General features: G+C 37.6%; 2 protein-coding genes across 5 annotated transcripts in view; one reads left to right on the forward strand and one right to left on the reverse strand.

Annotated features, from left to right (window-relative positions):
• The window catches only part of LOC117307207 (SLIT-ROBO Rho GTPase-activating protein 1-like), a 53,114-nt gene extending 39,367 nt beyond the window's left edge, over window positions 1–13,747 (reverse strand). For 3 of the 4 annotated variants that reach the window (XM_033791886.1, XM_033791890.1, XM_033791889.1), the window contains exon 1: window positions 13,552–13,747. In XM_033791886.1, the coding sequence (XP_033647777.1) occupies window positions 13,552–13,612 (61 nt within the window). In that variant the 5' untranslated portion in view covers window positions 13,613–13,747. Of the gene's footprint in view, window positions 1–1,210; window positions 1,351–13,551 lie in introns of those variants that run through there. The other variant, XM_033791887.1, reaches the window with a different exon arrangement.
• Window positions 13,748–13,946: 199 nt separating this feature from the next.
• On the forward strand, window positions 13,947–18,239 carry LOC117307208 (protein FAM72A-like). Its single transcript, XM_033791891.1, has 4 exons — window positions 13,947–14,200; window positions 15,059–15,136; window positions 15,805–15,929; window positions 16,890–18,239. Exons 1-4 carry the CDS (start codon window positions 14,058–14,060, stop codon window positions 16,994–16,996), a joined length of 453 nt encoding a protein of 150 aa, XP_033647782.1. The 5' UTR covers window positions 13,947–14,057; the 3' UTR covers window positions 16,997–18,239.
• The last annotated feature ends 61 nt before the right edge of the window (window positions 18,240–18,300 follow it).

Below are 18,300 nucleotides of genomic sequence, written 5' to 3' on the forward strand. Positions count from 1 at the left end.
TATATCCAATGGTTTCAATTATAAAAATCCATCTTTTTGAAGGCTGTTTAATATAAAGAGTGGCACAATAACTGTGTCTTTAAAATTCCCATAACAATCTCACCCCTTATAAAACCTGCAAAGCACGCCACAGTGACAAGCTCACTTGACCATGGACTATGAAATGATTTATACACATTCTATAAATACCAAACACATTCTCCATACAACGCCACTAAGGAAATTATATCAGGGTGTTATTTTATCAATAAACACAGCTTGTAATGGTTAAGCATTATTGCAATAAAATTTAAATCCCACCGGCCCCGTACAGTTAGACAATGAAATCAGTGACGAAAGATTAGTTTACCGCAGGTTACTCCACTAGCTGTGCAGTCTACACTGGTTGAATGCGTGGAATTTGATAGCCAACACTTATAATTTACATATGAAATGATAAAGTGATAAAGAATGTAACTTATGCTCAGTGAAATATCCAATAATATGATTAATTTGTTATTGTTGTGCTGGTGGCTACACCCGCGTATTACGAATGCTGTATGATGATTGTATCTATAGACAATAGTATTATTTTCATTGGAAACAATTGATTTCCATCAAACACACAAAAACAACAGTAACATTTCCTGTCAAAGGAGAGGTTGTTTTTATAATCAAATTAATTTTACCAGTATTTATCAGTAAAGGACATTCTATTATTTCTACTTTTGATTGTTTTTGTTTAATTGTTTGTTTGTTTGTTTGTTTGTTTGTTTGTTTGTTTACGTAACACGCAGAAGTATTTAGCTTACACACAATTCTACAAAGGCATACAAAATTTCCAACTGTGTGCAAATATCTTTTTGGGGAGGAGTGCTGGCTCTGAGAAGAGCTGACGTGGTCTCAACATTTTTTCAGTATACAGTACTCTACTTGCCTGCAAGAGGAATCTTCAATAACAAAACACTTAACATTACAAGTCAAGAAGATCACATGAGCAAAAACATAGTCTCCATCAACTGCACATAAAATTCATCCCGTGTTTATATCCAGAATTAGTCACACTATTTAACTTTGTAATATACAGATCTTTTACATAGTATAATTCCAGAATTAATTAATTACACCACTTGTTAAGCCCAAACTCTTTGTTGGTTTTCCCCCCCAAAAGTAACAAGTCTGAGAAAGTGTGTATTTTCTATCAGTTGACAATTTAAGTTACATTTATTACCTTGAGATATCGCCCTTGTTGACTGCAGACAGAGGTTCTTCATTATAACAAAAACAAAGCTCCTAGAGTTTGATACAGTGTGTACATTAAACGAGACCACAAAAGGAACAACCAAGGCTAAGAGAGGACTGCTTCCACCACTGTGTACTGCACTACATCCAAGCTCCAAATGACGTTGAGCCAAACAACGGTGAGCCAACTGCCCCGTTCTAAAATGATGCACCATGTATCATCATCATCCTCCACGACACCGCGTTGACAACCACCAAGATTGCTTTGTGCTCGCATCAGTCTGACTCCGGGCTATTCTAAATATTATTAGCTGCATGAATAATAGGGGCGGAGGAGGGGAGTCTGAAACCAGCGCGCTCCTCTCTGACAGCGACTCAGCGGCCCTGCTTCGGGCCAGCCTCGGCTGTAACAACAGCTCAGTATCACACCACTCTGATTTTATTTGTTTGAAAGCTGACACACAAGGGACTTTATAACCTTGTAGCACCAATAATTATCTTCAGGGACTTTTTTGTTCTGCTGGATATTCTTTTCTCCCTCGGTCATAATCAGCTGGACGCTTCTAACTTTACCTCATCCCCACAATCATTTCGAGCTATCTCGGCAGACTCAATTATCTGGTTATAACTGGATCACATACCCTGCAGCACTACTGGCAGTAGGCATCTAATTTACCTCTAATTCTAACTCCCTACTTCAGATCCAAGTCGGCTGTTATCAGAAATTTAAGAGCACCCTAAAATCCATCAGGTTTTATCGTAAAATTTAAAGAAATACAGCAATTAACATTTTATTTTAACTTGGACGAGTACACTGCTACGTATGTACTTTTTCCTATGATACAGTGCAGTAGAAAACTAGACACCTTTGTAAAGTGCTATAAAAGTGCATGGGGTTTAACAAATTCCCTGCCGTGGTAATACGTCTACAAAATGTCACTACCCCCATAGGCTTTTTGTGAGTGCCTTCCATTTGGGGTGGGTCGTGGAACACTGCTCAAAATGATCTCTTTTACATTAGAAATTACATGAACCCCTTCCACTTCAAGTATAAGTAATTTTTCATAATTAAAATAACAAACCTGTAAAAATTTGAGCTCAATTGGTTGTCGAAGTTGTGAGATAATAATGAAAGAAAAAACACCCTTGTCATACAAGGTTAGGTGCTTTCAGATGCTTGATTTCAAGACCTCAAAAATCTAATTCTGAGGTCTTGAACTCAATCTTGTGGAAAATTACTTCTTTCTCAAGAACTACGTTACTTCAGAGGGAGCCGTTTCTCACAATGTTTTATACTATCAACAGCTCCCCATTAGTCATTACCAAGTAAGTTTTTAAGCTAATAATAATTATTTTGAGGAATTACCAAGTGTCAAGTGCCTTTAAACTTAAATGTGTGATCACTGTATACACAGATATGTGTCAGGATCGCTTTCCTTTGAACTACGAAACCACAGACTATTATGCCTGTAGACTGTTTTTGTCCACAGACCCGGAAAGCACTATCATACATAAGTGTTGAGTAAAACCACAACTTTATAAGCCCTTTCCACACTTGTTTCATCGCGTGAAATACAGCCTGGGGAGGCCCTGGGGCTTTTTTACCCCATGCCCGGTGCACTTTCATACTGTCTCCCCTACATGGAGTTCCGATTGCATGTTTCAAGAAGATCCTTTTACCTTTTACCTTTTACCGCTTACCCCTAATACTCTGAAGCAGGCCTGGCTTACTCCCTGGGTATGCCCATTTGTCAGGGCAGATCAAGAGCAGACCGGGGTTAAGCGATCACAGAGTGAAAAGGTCGGCTGAGCTGTTCCCCAGGGGCAAAGCCCTGGGTACAGAGTAGTGTGAATGAACAGGGCTATACTTCATCCCCAATGAAATCATTACATTCATTGTTGCAGTACACACTGCTAATACAGGATTCGAACTGTCACAGTACTAAGCGCTCTAATGGCGAGACATCTGCTCTACTCAACGATGTCAGGATGGATTCGATTCCATTCCAAGTAGTTTGCCTATTGGATGTTGGTTTTTCCACAAGACTTATCACACATTGGTTAAAACGAAAATGTTATTCTTTACCCTAATGCAATTATTATGTACTATTACGTGTATTATCAGCCAATACAAATATTCTCAAATGCTGCGGGGAATCAATTTTCCAAGCCAGCAAGAATTTTTTTTCTATGTAGCCTGGTCTAAAATTTGGGTACAAATGGGTGACGCACAAGCAGGTGAATAAACCCTGATACGGCAGGCTGAACAAACACCAAGAAAGCTTTCACACTTTAGACAAACAATGAGATGGTTGCAAGAAGGGGCAAATGGAACAATGAAGATGATTTCCCTGAGGTGTCTGAAAGGAGGGAAAGGATATATCTAGAGGCTCCCTCAGGAAATTAGTCTCAGTGTTTCTTTTCTTAACTTTTCTTTTTAATTACAACACTTAGAGGATGAAATGTAGGCCAAAGAAAAAATGGATTTAAAAGAAAATGGAGTTGTTTGGAAGCTCTTGTCTCTTAACAAGCTCTTGAAATCTAGGCCAAGGGTCGTGAATGACTGTTATTTTAAATGTACATTTTATGGAGGCACAAAACCTGTCTTTTCAGACAATGTAAGAATAACACGCCTTTTTGTTACTCTAGCCATCAGGCAATCTCGTCGGTCTACTTGGTCAGACATCTGCTCAAGATTGGCAAAGGTCATGGGTTCACATCCCACCCGAGCAATATGCATGGGGTTCTTGAAAGTACAGAGTAAACAGTGCTTTCATACATTGGTGTTAGGGTAAAACCAAATAATATTCTTTATCCCTCATGCAAATTTAACATCTATTAGTTTTAAGTTCCTCACTTGCTTTTGATACGTGTACAACGACATGTATTGGCATCCATTTTGACCAGGAAGTTATGGTAAAAAAAATTTGGAATAACTTGAGACCACAGTGGAACACATCTTTGCAAAGGGACACATTCACTGCACCTGTTAAGCTTTAGTGTAGACTGAAATTCCACCTTTGACTTCAATATAATACACTGTCAGAGATTATTCATTGAGGTGGAACAAGTTTCACAAACATGACTCACCTCATAAGGATATATTCAAAATAGTGCTACGGTGCACTACACAATTTGGGGGGTCAAAACCCAAGAGGATCCAGTGGTTTTGCATTGAGTGGTACTAAAATGAGAATACAAAACAAACAATGCACTGTACAGGAACACCATTTTGAAAAAATGAGGAAATTATCTGATGCTTAGTACACAATTTTATCTTGTTTGCATATTGCGCATTAAAACAGCTAATAATTTTGTTAATTCGTTGTCGATTCATTTGTGAATATATTTGAGTTACTGTTCCGTTCCACATGTGCAAGACAATTGCATCAGTAAATTATTGCATCGATACTTAGGTGTGGCTACTCTTATCATAAAATCCATCATACATGTATGACGTGCATACATGATTGAGTTTTTGTTGCAACTTCTACTTCCCTTGTATCTGCAGTGTTAGACATCAGTCAACGTAGGCTACATGAAATGACCAATAAAAGAAATGTGCACGTTTTGCACGTACTGTACTATCCTGCCGTCGATTTTACCAAACTCTTCCTTACTTAGGATTAATCTTCAGCTAAGGTTCAGTTCAGTTCTGCAACCATAGACGTTAGGATACATTAGACCCATCCTAAATTAGGACAGGTTACTCGTCCTAACTAGAGATAGGATTAATCCTAGCATTTTGTGAAATCGGCCGCTGAGCCTTTTGGGAACTTAGTATCTGGACCCCGTTGCACTGATGTCTCATGCAGCTACTGTCTGCAAATGGTCTGCCGATTTGGGAAGCAAATTGCATATGATAAAGATGGTACCTGTACTCACCTCCCAAAAGGGCGCAGCAAAAACTGCATTGCTTATGATAAGCCACCCTTTTCCACTTACATGTAATGTGCAAGCTTGCACATTACATGTAAGTGGAAAAAAATCAGCGCTTGCGCTGATTTTCTGCACAAGCTGTGGAAGCGATTAATGTCTAGTAACATGCAATACGCACACGCACAAGTAAAAGTTCCCTGCTTTCCCCATGCCCCCCCCCCAAAAAAAAAAATAATAATAATAATAATAATAATTTTAAAAAAATTAAATATTAAAAGGATTGAAAGCACTTTATGCTCAACAAATGAAAAAGCAGACTTGGTGGTTAATTTTACCGACTGGATTTGAAAGCTGTATCATTTATTTGCTGACAAAACCCAAATGCAAGATAAGCTCCAGTGTCACACACTTGCTTAGAAATGCTGCCAAGCGGCATTCCTTTAGCATCAAGATGCTCGCTGTACAAAGTGTATGCACATCTCATAATATGCACTAATATAGCAGGCAACCATTTCATAAATTTCTTACAGCTTCAATTCAAAGTGCCTTTTTACATCGACAAACCATACATTGCCCGATATCACGTTATCACTGCATCACTTGTTTTCAAGATAATTTATTTCTGTCCTCTTGTAAAAATATCAACATACAGGGCACAATGTGTACAGACACATAATGTAATTGCAATTTTCGCACATTTCAGGGAACAACATGCGTCAACAAGTGTGTAGGTGTTAAGTGGATGAGAAGGTATCGCTTTTTGAACTGAGTAGAGTTTGGGTTCTAATAAATAACTACATGTATTGGGGGCACTGTCCAACTACGTTGCCATAATTAATGTGCCAACATCAAATCTTGGTGCTGCCATTTTTGGAGTTGGAGGCAATGTCCCTGTCTGTTATACAGGCAGAGTGGGCATTTCAGGCAGACGCGGCGTTTACACACTTTGTGCGTGGACGACTTACTTTAGTCCACAGTGACTTGCCTCGACACTTGGACAAACGAGCAGGGAACAATTATTTGGAAACAAAGCTGCGAAGTTAACATCCCAACTGACTTATAATTTATATGCAATACGGCAGTTTACAAGGCAAAACAAAGGAAGACCTGTGATGCATGATCCACAAATAAATAAAATAACAAGGATCTGTGTGTGCAGAGTATACAGACTTTATAACCAGCTACTATAATGGCAGTCTTTTTAGTTTCATTCGTCATGTGCAAATTGGCACACATAGAATCAACCCCTGACCAATATGCAAAATGCAAGCAGATGTATCCCAATTATCTTTCCCACAAGAATCCCGACAGCCTGGGAACCAGAAAGATAAAGCACATCTTCCTTATGTGCATAGTTTATAAATAACATATTTCTAATAGCCGCCACTAACAGGGCCTGAAATTAATACTGGACAGCAGGCCCTGAGGCCAGTGATTTCATGTCGGGAGCTGGTATCTTTTGACCAGACAAGTCCAGAAGTCTTGTGTTTTTTTCACTTGAATAATAATAACTCACTGTGCAATAACAAAATAGTGTTCAAATGTTGACTTTGAGTCTGATAAAGATCTTCTTTATTCTGTTGAGTATTGAAGTACATGTACATACTATGTACAGGCCTACTTAATCTGTATAATATGATATTAATTGAACTGCTGGTACTTATAACGTTAAAAAAAATTATGTTAAACTATTGATTGATTCTGGTCATAGAATGTAAACAAAAGATTTTGACTGGGAAAATTGTGAGCTACACAATGTACAAGTCCAGAAGAGTTTCCCCAAAATGTTGAGCTCTGCCCCCGAGGGTTTAAACAAGTTCCTCAGTCTTTCTAATCTCAACAGCCTACTGCAACTAGATCACTTTGTGATGTATGTGTGTGTGTGTGAACATGCAAACTACACAGCAATTAACAGCCAAACTTTAACGTTGCAATCATACACATTATCGAGTCTGGACTTTCATGATCTGAAATGTTAATTTTCTTTGAGGTGCCATGGCCTACTGCTACTCACACAGCGTGCAATTGGCCCACCCCTTGATGAACATGACACATGTTGTGTGCTTTCTGTATTGTAAGACAGGCTCTCCAGCATTTTTATATTACATGTTTCAGAGACAGAGTCCTTTCATCTACAGATCTCTAATATTGCTTTATGAATGAAGCAAGAAATTGGGAGATGAAAATAAGGTACCATTCCAAGGTATTGTGTCCTTGGTATAAAGGGCATCCTAAGAGAGCATGGAGGCAATCGCCTTTGTTGCATCCGTGAAGTATCAGGACAGTACATAGTAGTTTTTGTCAAGAACTACTAATAATAAAATTTGACTGTATAAACCTGTTAACACATTGTATTTTCTTTATAAATACTAATCAGTTTTATAAAAACTTGTTAAATCTGACCGCATAAACTAGATATGTTTAACAGTACGCATATAGTGTGCGTATTAAAATAAAGATTGTATTTGAACAAAAAGCCTTTGAACAAAAGAACTGCAAAGGTACCTGTGGTACAGTCTACATTATGCGAGTATCGTTCAATCTTTTTGACATTGTGGTAAGTTACGAGCTGAGCATACAATACTGTCATGTACATACATGTACAGTATATTGTACAGTGTAGCGTCGAGAAAAAAGTGTGTGTTTACATGAAGACCCACATATGTACATGTGTGAGCAAACAATGTCTTAAGGGTGTGGCAAATAGCGGAGGTAGAAACATCAGAGAACGTTATTACATCGAAGTCTTACATAGCGCACACTACCAACAAGATACTCAAGGCGCTTATATACATTTATATAGAAAGAGAGGTTATTGAAAGTTATGAGTTCTGAGACCCAATTATAGCACCTTATAAGTGTTTACAAGGTGTTACGGTGCATTTAGCAGCCACAGCCTGGAACACCGGGGCGAACCCCTTCTCTTTTTGATAATTCACTGGGTTCTTTAACATGTGTTACACAACACATGGGACCAATTTCTTGATTGAAGCCGATTGAATGCAGCACTTTATAGGCGATTTACTCCTCTCAATTACTGTAAAATATGATCAGTGCACAGCAAAATGTTTTTGTGTTGTTTGGATACAAAAAATGTCTGCAAAAAAAACCTCTATATCATGGCGACTATTGACAAGCCTAGGCTCTGTTGCATAGTGACCATTGCCAATCTTAATGTGCTGTGCAACCATCGGGGAGATGTTCAGAATTACATTAAGTTCAACAATAAAAAGGAAAAAGTTTCTTCAGAGAGGTTGTCAAATGAATTTATCTACGGAAAGATTGGTTTATTTTCAGGGAACTTTCTGCAGAATCATGGAGAGTTGGTCTGTCACATTTGTCATTGGTACTGAATGGTAACATGTACACAGTACGATCATTATTACCTTTGTATAGTTTGATTCAATTGTCATGTACACAAATAGGACGTTCCCACTTCCGCATCGCACACTGTGACACTCCAAAGCCAACATTTTCACTTGACCTTTAGTCATGCTTTCTTCCACAAGAACCGCAGGTTAATCTTCCTGGATTGTGTTGTTTTTCATCATTATATTTAGAATTTGGCATTCTGTTGTTCAATTTACAATGAAACAAAGTGCATGTTGTTTTTGGGGGAAATGCATCTGAGTACCACAAACCGTTCTTTTAACTTGTCATCGACCCAAAAAGAGATTGTGAACATACTACATTTACGGGTGGACTTGTACACACACACCCAGGAATGATTTTGTTATGCATTACTGAAAACTTTAATTATTAATATGATGGGACTCATGAGCATTGTGCACTAAAGTGCTATCAGCTGACTGGTTGATGTTGACAGGCACAAAGTACAATACACAATGTAAATGTAGGCCTAATGGTTTAGAGGCTTATATAGGTGTAAACCTCAAAGGACCAGGAAAGGGAAAAAAGTTTTGCAACACATCAGTGTTGATTGAAAATGCACCCAAATCTATGTCTAGATTTTGTATAGATCGCTTCAAAATGTTATTTTTCCTGCAAATTATTAATAGTACACGTACAATCAGTAAAGATACTTTGAATTTGCTTAAACTGCACAATGTCTGTTGCCGTCATAACCAAAATTGCAAAAGATAATACTAGTGGTACTGATTACATTTAAAATGGCAGCATAGCCACAAAGACAGATGGTGAATTGTTTACATGGGCCAAAGAGCACTGAGAGGGCAGCAATAATGAGTGTGAGTGCATACTCCAGCCAGCAAGGCCTTCCCTTGGTGTTCCAACCAGGCAGGCCTCCACCAATGGTCAAGCCATAGAGCCAGGCTTGCTCTATGCTCCAGCCATGCAGGCCTCCTCCAAACTCCAGCCATGCACAAATATTCAGATCTTGCATGTTTGAACCATTGCACGGTTTTCCTCTTATGTCGCAAACTAACATGGTCAGCCATTTTATAGAGTCAAAATTTTTGCTCCACAAAATGGCCGACCGTGTTTGTTCATGACATTAGCAGAAAACTGTGCAACTTCGAGGCATGTTTGTGTGAAACATGATATTCTACTTTTAAATTATCTATCTAACCACATGCATCATAACAAACGGTTTCAAATGCTTTTCAAAGACCAACTCGCCCGATCCAAGGCAACTAAATTCAATCGTATCCCGTTAGTTACCATACTATCATACCAACAATGCAGTAACTCCACAGCAGCCATGGACCATTGCCAATAATTATAAATATTTCTACTTCACTAATAAGAAGCAAAACAGACCTTCACAACCAAGGAATTTCCTGTTAATTATGTTACCATGCCTTAACACTGCAGTGGCAAAATGAAAGCAAGAAATGCTATGTATGTCTGCACACACATGAAATATGACTCAGATGACGGACATTGTAGGCCTACATGATATGGTTATGAAGCAACTTGTTAACATTCATAGAGCAGTCTCATGGTTACAATTAAAGTAAGACCTATCAAATGAATGTTACTCTTGTCAAAGATCCTCTATCAGAAATTATTTAGATGCATTTGTTCTGAATAATGTAATCAAGTGTAGGCCTATAGGCCTACATTTTGTACATGTTTTAATTGGCAGCAACACATGAGGCTGCAACATTATTGTACGTGTATTGATTGTAATATTTCAAGAATTTTTTCCCAATTTTTATGTGGAAAATGTTTTCATACAAGCTATTAATTTGTTTACTTGGTTTATAATATACTTTACTAACCATCAATCAATCCGGCTTTCTATTCAAAATCCCTTACTAACAAAAAGTAAGAAAATTTAAACACATAGACTGTTAGGAAAATAAGCAACTGTGAACTTGTGTGAAACAGCACTTCCGAAGGGAACAAATTTTCAAAGATATGTAATTCATGCAAGGGCTTGTCAGAGTTCCTTGCTTGCTCTATGGTCAGAGCATCAGAGCCACCTCCATATCCCTTTACAAGTTCTTTCATGGGAAACAACAAAAAGCCACAATGCGTGTTTACTTTGAAAGCAGCTGCTTTTGTGTGGTCTCTTGGTCAATGACTGGTCAGGAAATAAACAGAGTCCCACTAACCCCCAGGCAACTACAGCGAGTCCATGGGTAAATACTAGGATGTCATCTTAATAAAATAACTATTCTTCTGCAATAGTTGGAGATTTCAAAAGGTGAAAGTGAGGAGGGGGGATCAGATGTCATCAGTTTTGATTGAAGGTTTTTTATTTCATGACCAGGAGGAGCAAATTGAGAGCTTTCTCAGGTCTGGAGGTCGTTATACCCTAAGATGTCTAGACAAAAAGTCAGGCCTGATCTTTAAGAAATATTTCATTCAAAGGAGGACTTTTTCTGGTATAAATAATAACAAAGGAATCATACATCCTGGTTCAGATGTTTTTGAAGTCTGCATGTTTATCAAATTAAAAATAATGTACGAGCAAAGAAAAACATTTGAACATTTACATCAGTGACTGATTATTCCTTGAAGGCCAAGCATAGCAAAATGCATGCTACACAAAACCTAGTAGTTGCTAAACTCAGAAGTCATTGATTGCTAATTAGTATAATTAGCATTCAGTCTGCACATTCAGTCTAAAAATTTCACTAGAATGCAAAATTGCTGACCATTATTTCCTGAAGGTTTTTCCGCAAACAAATTACTTCGTCAAATGGATCGACATTTGTTTTCATACCATTTTAAAAATAATTTGTAAAGTTGTTTTGTTAATGTACGGTATTTATTGTTATATCTTTCACTCCTTGATGGTTTTGATGACAATTTGCATTTGTCTTTGGCAACTCAGGACCTACAACAGAAAATGGAACTTGATTGGAAGAGGAGGGGGGGGGGATTGAATATATCTAAACATCATCACATCACAAAGACAAGCAAAACATTATCAAACATAACAGCACTTAAATGTACAAGTATGGTACATGTAGTTCTATAAATAATTATGATTCTGTTCAAATAAGATAAAGTCGTTCATTGTATGCATGCTGGCAGTGATTAAAATCAACCTCAAGCATCAACAACAAACTCGCTCATAAAACTAATATTTTACTTTCAGTGGCCATCATATGTGTACAGAACTGCATAGATAAGTTCTGTACTCAGAGACCGAAAGGGTCCATGAAAAAACTCTCAGATGAAACTGAAAGACTCGGTAATGTACACATGAAATGATATAACGTCATTACTAGTGTAGCTTTCTACAGTAAGGTTCCTTACAAACTCACAAAGGTTTCGTGGGTACATTAAATGTATAACAGGCCCAATGCTTAAGGGTCCCTTGAAAAAGGCGTTATTCAAAGGGCACCTCTAAAGAAATTGTACATTTTACATGGAATATTTCAAAGGGGCATCAAGGCAATGGCCAGTGTTTAAAAACACCCCAAATCAACAAATTAATGTTATTCTCCAAGAGTTGTTACAACTTAACTTTAAAGAGATATTTATCAGAAAATAGGGTTTTACAAATGAATGAATACGGTATACTAATGATATCTTTTTAAAAGGTATCTGATAAAATCAAAACTATTCTAGCTTGCATTGTATTGATACCATAATGATGAAGCTGCAGTAATTACAATCAATGCTGGAAGCTAGCGGGAGTCAATTCCAAGTTTTACCAATGTCTCACACACAGCAAGGTTATTTTCTTTCAATTTAAATACTCCACATTCTTTGTCCAAATAATCAAAGCTTACTCCAACTAACCAACCAACCAACCTAGCCTACCACTCATGCAGTCTCAAGTAAAGTATCCTCCATTGCCCCATAGCTGGGCAACGGCACTATCCAGTATGGAATTGCTAGAATTAGTTGACTTTGAGAAACAGCAGGCAGGCTGGTTCAATTGGAGGTTCAACTGGAGGTTCGTGGCTAAACCACAAATGTCTCAGAACCTGAATATGTTGGACTGTCTAATAACCACAACCAATAGGTCCAAGTCTGGTGAATGAAGGAGTTCTATAGTTTACTTTATGGAGGGCTTGGTATACCATACAATCCACATGTATCATTTAAGGAATATCTTCATAGGACAATGAACATCATCAGAATTTCAAGTTTACATTAATTTTTTTTCGCTAGTTGGGTGTCTTTTTATCAACACACATACTCAAAGTCAATTAATAGCGTCTGCTTACTGTACAATTTGTACATCATTAGTAAATGATGTTGTGGGTCTTAATTAATCATGTTATAAAAATTAATTTTTAAAAATATCTTTACAGACAAAAACATCTGCATTGCATACATGATACAATCAAAAAGTTTACCAGCATTTTAAATCTGTGTCAATTAATTCTCATTGGTTAGGTGTGATATCTTATTGCGAACTCAAAGTCAAAGAGCGGTTTATTGAATGTATTTTTTCCTTAGCAACATTGGCCTTGGGCCGGCTAGGCAGGCATACTTTTCTTGTCATTGTGTTTTGTTTGACAGAATCGGTACACACAGAAGGAATGCCAAGATTGGATAGCAATCACATTTGAATTAATGTTTGGATTTAAGTTTAAATTAATTGCAGCATACATGTAACTTTCCTCAGCTCAGGTGGAAGGTATGGAAGGTATGGAAGGTATGGAGGGCTGGAGGGTGATGCCTTACCCAAGGCAGGGGCCAACCTTTCCATATTTAAGTTTAGTTGATTCAATAAAATAATATTAATCGATCTTTACATTACCAGAATACAAATTTGCGGAGGCCACCATCATTTTTTATACGCCCCTCCTTCAAACAAGAAAAAAGGGCTCTCTTGTATTTAGTTAGTTGTCGTAGAATAGGTTTTTGAGGTATCCATACGCAACATTTATGCCCAACTTATAAGCACAGGAACTGAAATGGACAATCATAATAATGCGCACCGAGCAAAGTCACTCACTATCTGCCAGTCATTTTGCTTCACCATACGGTGAACGTAACCCGCCACCGCGCGGCGTACAGCCCGTTACAAACACACACACACAATGCACATTCACGTACCTTTCACATGCGATTCAAACTCCTGCAATATTTCCTTTTCTTGTTTTCTATCGGACGACATTTTGACGTGGTGTAACTCCTAACATAAAACTGTCATCACATGGTCTTACCACCCAAAGTATTGCCGTCAACTTATTCAAAACACAGTCGGAAAGAACTCTCACAGTGCCAACCTTCTCCGGCTAGTCGCCATTTTCTGAGATCACGGAAATACTTTTCTTCTGCAGAGAGAGAGCAGCCGCACAGACTGCTGGGAAATAATCCTTTTGTAGTACCGACGACGGACCAGGCAATTTGATTGGTCAATCACTCTGAGTCTGGCGTTATGCTCTAATAATTCAACCACTCAAAATTGTTGTTGCTGAGAGGTCGTTTGTATCGCCAACGTATAAATAATCAGCAGCTGTTGTCATTCGGGCATTTAAATTTTACACTGTCCGGATATTGAGGAAAGAGTTCTTATTTTTTCCAAGTAACTCGTTTGTTTTGCAGGGAACCGGGTTACAATGCACCCCAGCTTCAGGAAGAAAAATGTTATCAAGCTTCAGTGCCGTTTTTGTGACTCTTATGTTTGTAGAAGAGGAATGAAGGCAGTGTTACTGGCCGACACAGCAGTGGAATTGTACTCCACCGATTCACCTATGGCTGGGTAAGAAAATGGGATGTGCACTGCTGCGCAGTATTTGGCCACATTGATTGATGTAAACACACTTCTAAAAAGACAAATAACTAAATCTGGTGTTGTCTAGTGTTTATCTAGTTGATATATGTTATACAATAAATAATATTAGGTTTATGATTAAGTTTGGAATAAACTATTATATGTAAATGATAATAATTTATAATTTATAATTATCATGTCATTCCTCCATCATGACAATGGTCTGTGCTGTGGTCATACAAAAATTTGACAGTTTTGTAATGGAGGAAGGAAAACCATGGGAAAACTAGGGAAATTCCATTCCAAAGTGGCAGTGGCATGATGGGTATTCGGCATGGTACTTGGTAGGGTTGCTGATCGCATGATGATGTATTTTGTTTATGATTTACAATTACATTACAAATTCAATATCAATATGTTCAAGATCAAAGGATATTCAAGGGGTGTCAATCTAATATTTAGTTGTCACAAAAGAGTCTGAAATATATCCCCAAAATAATTTCAAACTGGGACAACAGCCAGATACGTTGGAATGAAGGTCAGATAATCAGCATTGTTTTTTGCTTCCCTAATTTGTTTTTTAAAATGTGTGCTTTTGTAAAAAACTAACCATTTTGAAACACTACTCTACTCTGTGGACGTTTGTGTTTTTGTGTTGTATTAAATACAAAAAGTACCCTTACACTTGGACACCCATTTTTATTGTGGCAGATTTGGATTAATTGAGAAAGGGTATTATTTCCTTAGAACTGTAATCCATTATGCAGAAATGGTAACACTAATATAAGACTACAGATCTTGGGCACACCAATTTACATGGTTTATTTTCCCCTATTTTTTATACAGAAAAATCAGCAACATCGGTAAAAGTTATTCTACTAAAAAGTGCACATGTAAGATTTGCGATGTTGCCTGTACAAGTTGGTATGTATAAATATGCTTTATTTTATTGGGAACCTTAACACACTTTGATTTCAATTCATAAATACCTTTTCGGTCAAAACCATCAACACTTTTTGAAAGTAAAATAAATGCAAAAATTATAATTGTTCAATGACTTCTTTTAACACAACACCCCTCCAGCTATGAAATGGTAAAGCCCTCCACCGCCCTCGGGTTAACAACTCCTTATAATAAGGGAATGCTGTGGGCGTCGCGCGTATCACGTGATGTGGCACAACTGTTTCAGCCGTTGCTCTCGACCAATAGAAGTGAATAAACTGACTTATAAGAACAGGTGCAAGCTCGCGCGTCACGTCCATGTTTCAACACTTGTTACTGGTCATAAACAAAGGTGTATACACACCCACGCAACGCGCTCTTCACCAATAGGAATAGCGAAACTGTCTGAGGTATTTATGAATACTAGATTATGAAATGAATATTTTTTTTAAATAGCTTGAAAACCTCTGTTCCGTATGGTTTTTGCCCAAGCAATTGTTCCCACTCTTTTCCAACTGGGCCAAATATCATGCCTGGATCATATTCTTAAAATTTGAATCATCTACCCTTGCAAAGATTTGTATACTTGCCAAAGTATTCCTTGAGCTGTATTGCTAATGAACGAACACTATTTTTCTTTTTGTATAAAGCGGAAACGTATTGGGTTATCATGTGATGCTGCCATGTACTTCGTGCCTACAGTCTTGCAACAACGGACACCTGTGGATCTTCAATAGCAATACAGTCTTCGCAGAAAGTAGACTTAACATTTCAGGTAAATAGTAGAAGTCACGTAGCGGATGCACCTTTTATATACATTCATTTAAGGGACACGTTGGCTTGGATTGGGGAGTTGGTCTATGAAAAGCGTTGTTAACCGTTTGTTATAAAGCCCATATGGTTAGAAAGATGTTTTAAAAGTAGAATATAATGGTCCACACAATTATTCTGTGAAATTGTGTGGTTTTCTTTTTAGTTTTATCATGCGAACCAACATGGTCGGCCATTTTGTGGAGTAAAAAAAGTCCACAAATTGGAGTGCTGTGTTAGTTCCTGACACATAAGCATTACTGTGCTATTTCGAGGCATATTTGTGTGGATCAGTATAATCTAAAACATCTTTCAAACGCTTTTCATAGACCAACTCGCGTGATCCAAGGCAACGTGTTCCTTTAATTATTACAACAGAAAGAAGAGATAGGGTAAACTCTTACCCCAGTATTGCCCCGAGGGGCTGTAAAATGTACGGTCTAAATTCAGTTTTGTTTTGTGAATTATGATGCACTCATTTTCCAATTGTGTACAAAAGTTGCAAACCTTATGTTTGAACTGGTGTAAAGTTTCACTTTATTTGATATTCTTTCAGAATAAAAGGGTCTAAAGCCCTATACATTCCACACAGAAATTTTATGCGACTTGATCAAATATCATGGAAATTCTGAAATCCACTAAAAAAATTCCCCATGTACACAAATGTACAGACCCATATTTTTTAAATAAATATGAGACATCATCGGGTGTTTTTCGGGCTGTAAGGACTCTATCTACTCGAAAATTAGTGTCAACAAAATTTGACCTTGAAGCCTCTCTTATGAGCCTCTCTTTTGTCTTTTTGGACTGTTGGGTGTATTTGAACCAAGAGGAGCGCAGTACATTGCTGACTCACAATGCGGTCTGTTTAGACAATGTTAGATGCGTTACACAAAATAACTAAATATTTCGTGATACGTTACAGCCACAGAGACATTGAGATGGGACAGCCTCCCAGACGCTTCACTGGAGCAAGATTCAGAACTAGATGAGTGGGATAACTACTTCCAACAGATGGAATGCTGCCGGTGACAGAGGCTCAAGTAACTTATTTTGTTTTTGTACAACATTTGCTGTAAATTCACACAAACTCCTGTGTACCAAGAATACAAAACTCCCCGCCAAGCCAATACTTTTAAGTGATATCAGATATGAACATTCTTTGGAGATTAAGCACTTTCCAGCCAGAGCAAGTAACTGCAAATTGAAGTGTTAGATTGCTGTTTGCATTTGCTTGAAGTATGAACTGGGCTTGAGGAGCTGCTGATCAGTCATCGTGTAATGATTGTTTGTTGGAAAGAGTGCTGAGCCACAACATAATCCTACTGCTTCTTATTGGAACCATACTTCTACCTAGAAGAGATTATTAACATTGTGATTCCAACAAACTGTACTCCCCACCTCATCCACCAAGCAAACCCTCAAATCATACATGTACTTTTACACCCAGAGGCCATAGCGAACTTGTCAACCAGATTAAACCAAAAACTTGTTCACAACTGCAATGAGAAATAGGCAGTGTTTGATACATGCTTGGATGTGTTCGTGTTCTTGTATGAGAAGGGGACAACCCGCTTTGACTACACCCATGTTATGGCCATCTTTGGAAACTGAGCCCAATTAAAGTTAACATCACAGTGGTCAATATGCGGTTAGTCATCACTTCACATGGTTGCATAAATGAAAAAGGGTAGCTTCACACTCACTCACTCCATGCCAAAACCAAGCACCTCCTGTCAAAAATCAACACTGATTTACTCATCAAATTAATGGGAAGAAGAGCTTTCAAATAACACCTTATTTTAGGGCGATTCAGTAGGTCAACAAAAGGAATGAAAAAATACATCTATCAAAATTGACATTGACTGATGTTTTGGTGTAATTTAACCATAACATATTTTCCAAGAAGTGCCTGATTTTGGCATATGAAACTTATGATTATGACGTATTTTATTTTTAATTTCATTTAATGACTCCTTTTCATTATTTGTCTGTAAATTGACCACAGGTAGGGTCCATTACTCCTTGGCAAAAAAAACAAGAGTTGCAAAACGTGTGCCCAAGACCACATTGTCTATTTTCAACCAATTATAACTGTCATGAATTGTTGCCTAAGAGTGGTTCAGATTTTGTATGATGTATTGTTTTGTAAATATTATTTAATTGCTTCTAAATGCTTGTAAGAAAGCCATTGGGAAATTTTGGTTCACATAGCCTTTGCGCTTAAAAATAGTTTGTAATTTAATGTAAATTGGCTGGTGCTGCATGCTATGAACAGATCTATGACCAATTTCATAAAGCTGTTTAAGAGTAAGCATAATTTTTGTGATACTGTA

Source organism: Asterias rubens, chromosome 2, assembly GCF_902459465.1.
Source record: "Asterias rubens chromosome 2, eAstRub1.3, whole genome shotgun sequence".
Classification (NCBI taxonomy): domain Eukaryota; kingdom Metazoa; phylum Echinodermata; class Asteroidea; order Forcipulatida; family Asteriidae; genus Asterias; species Asterias rubens.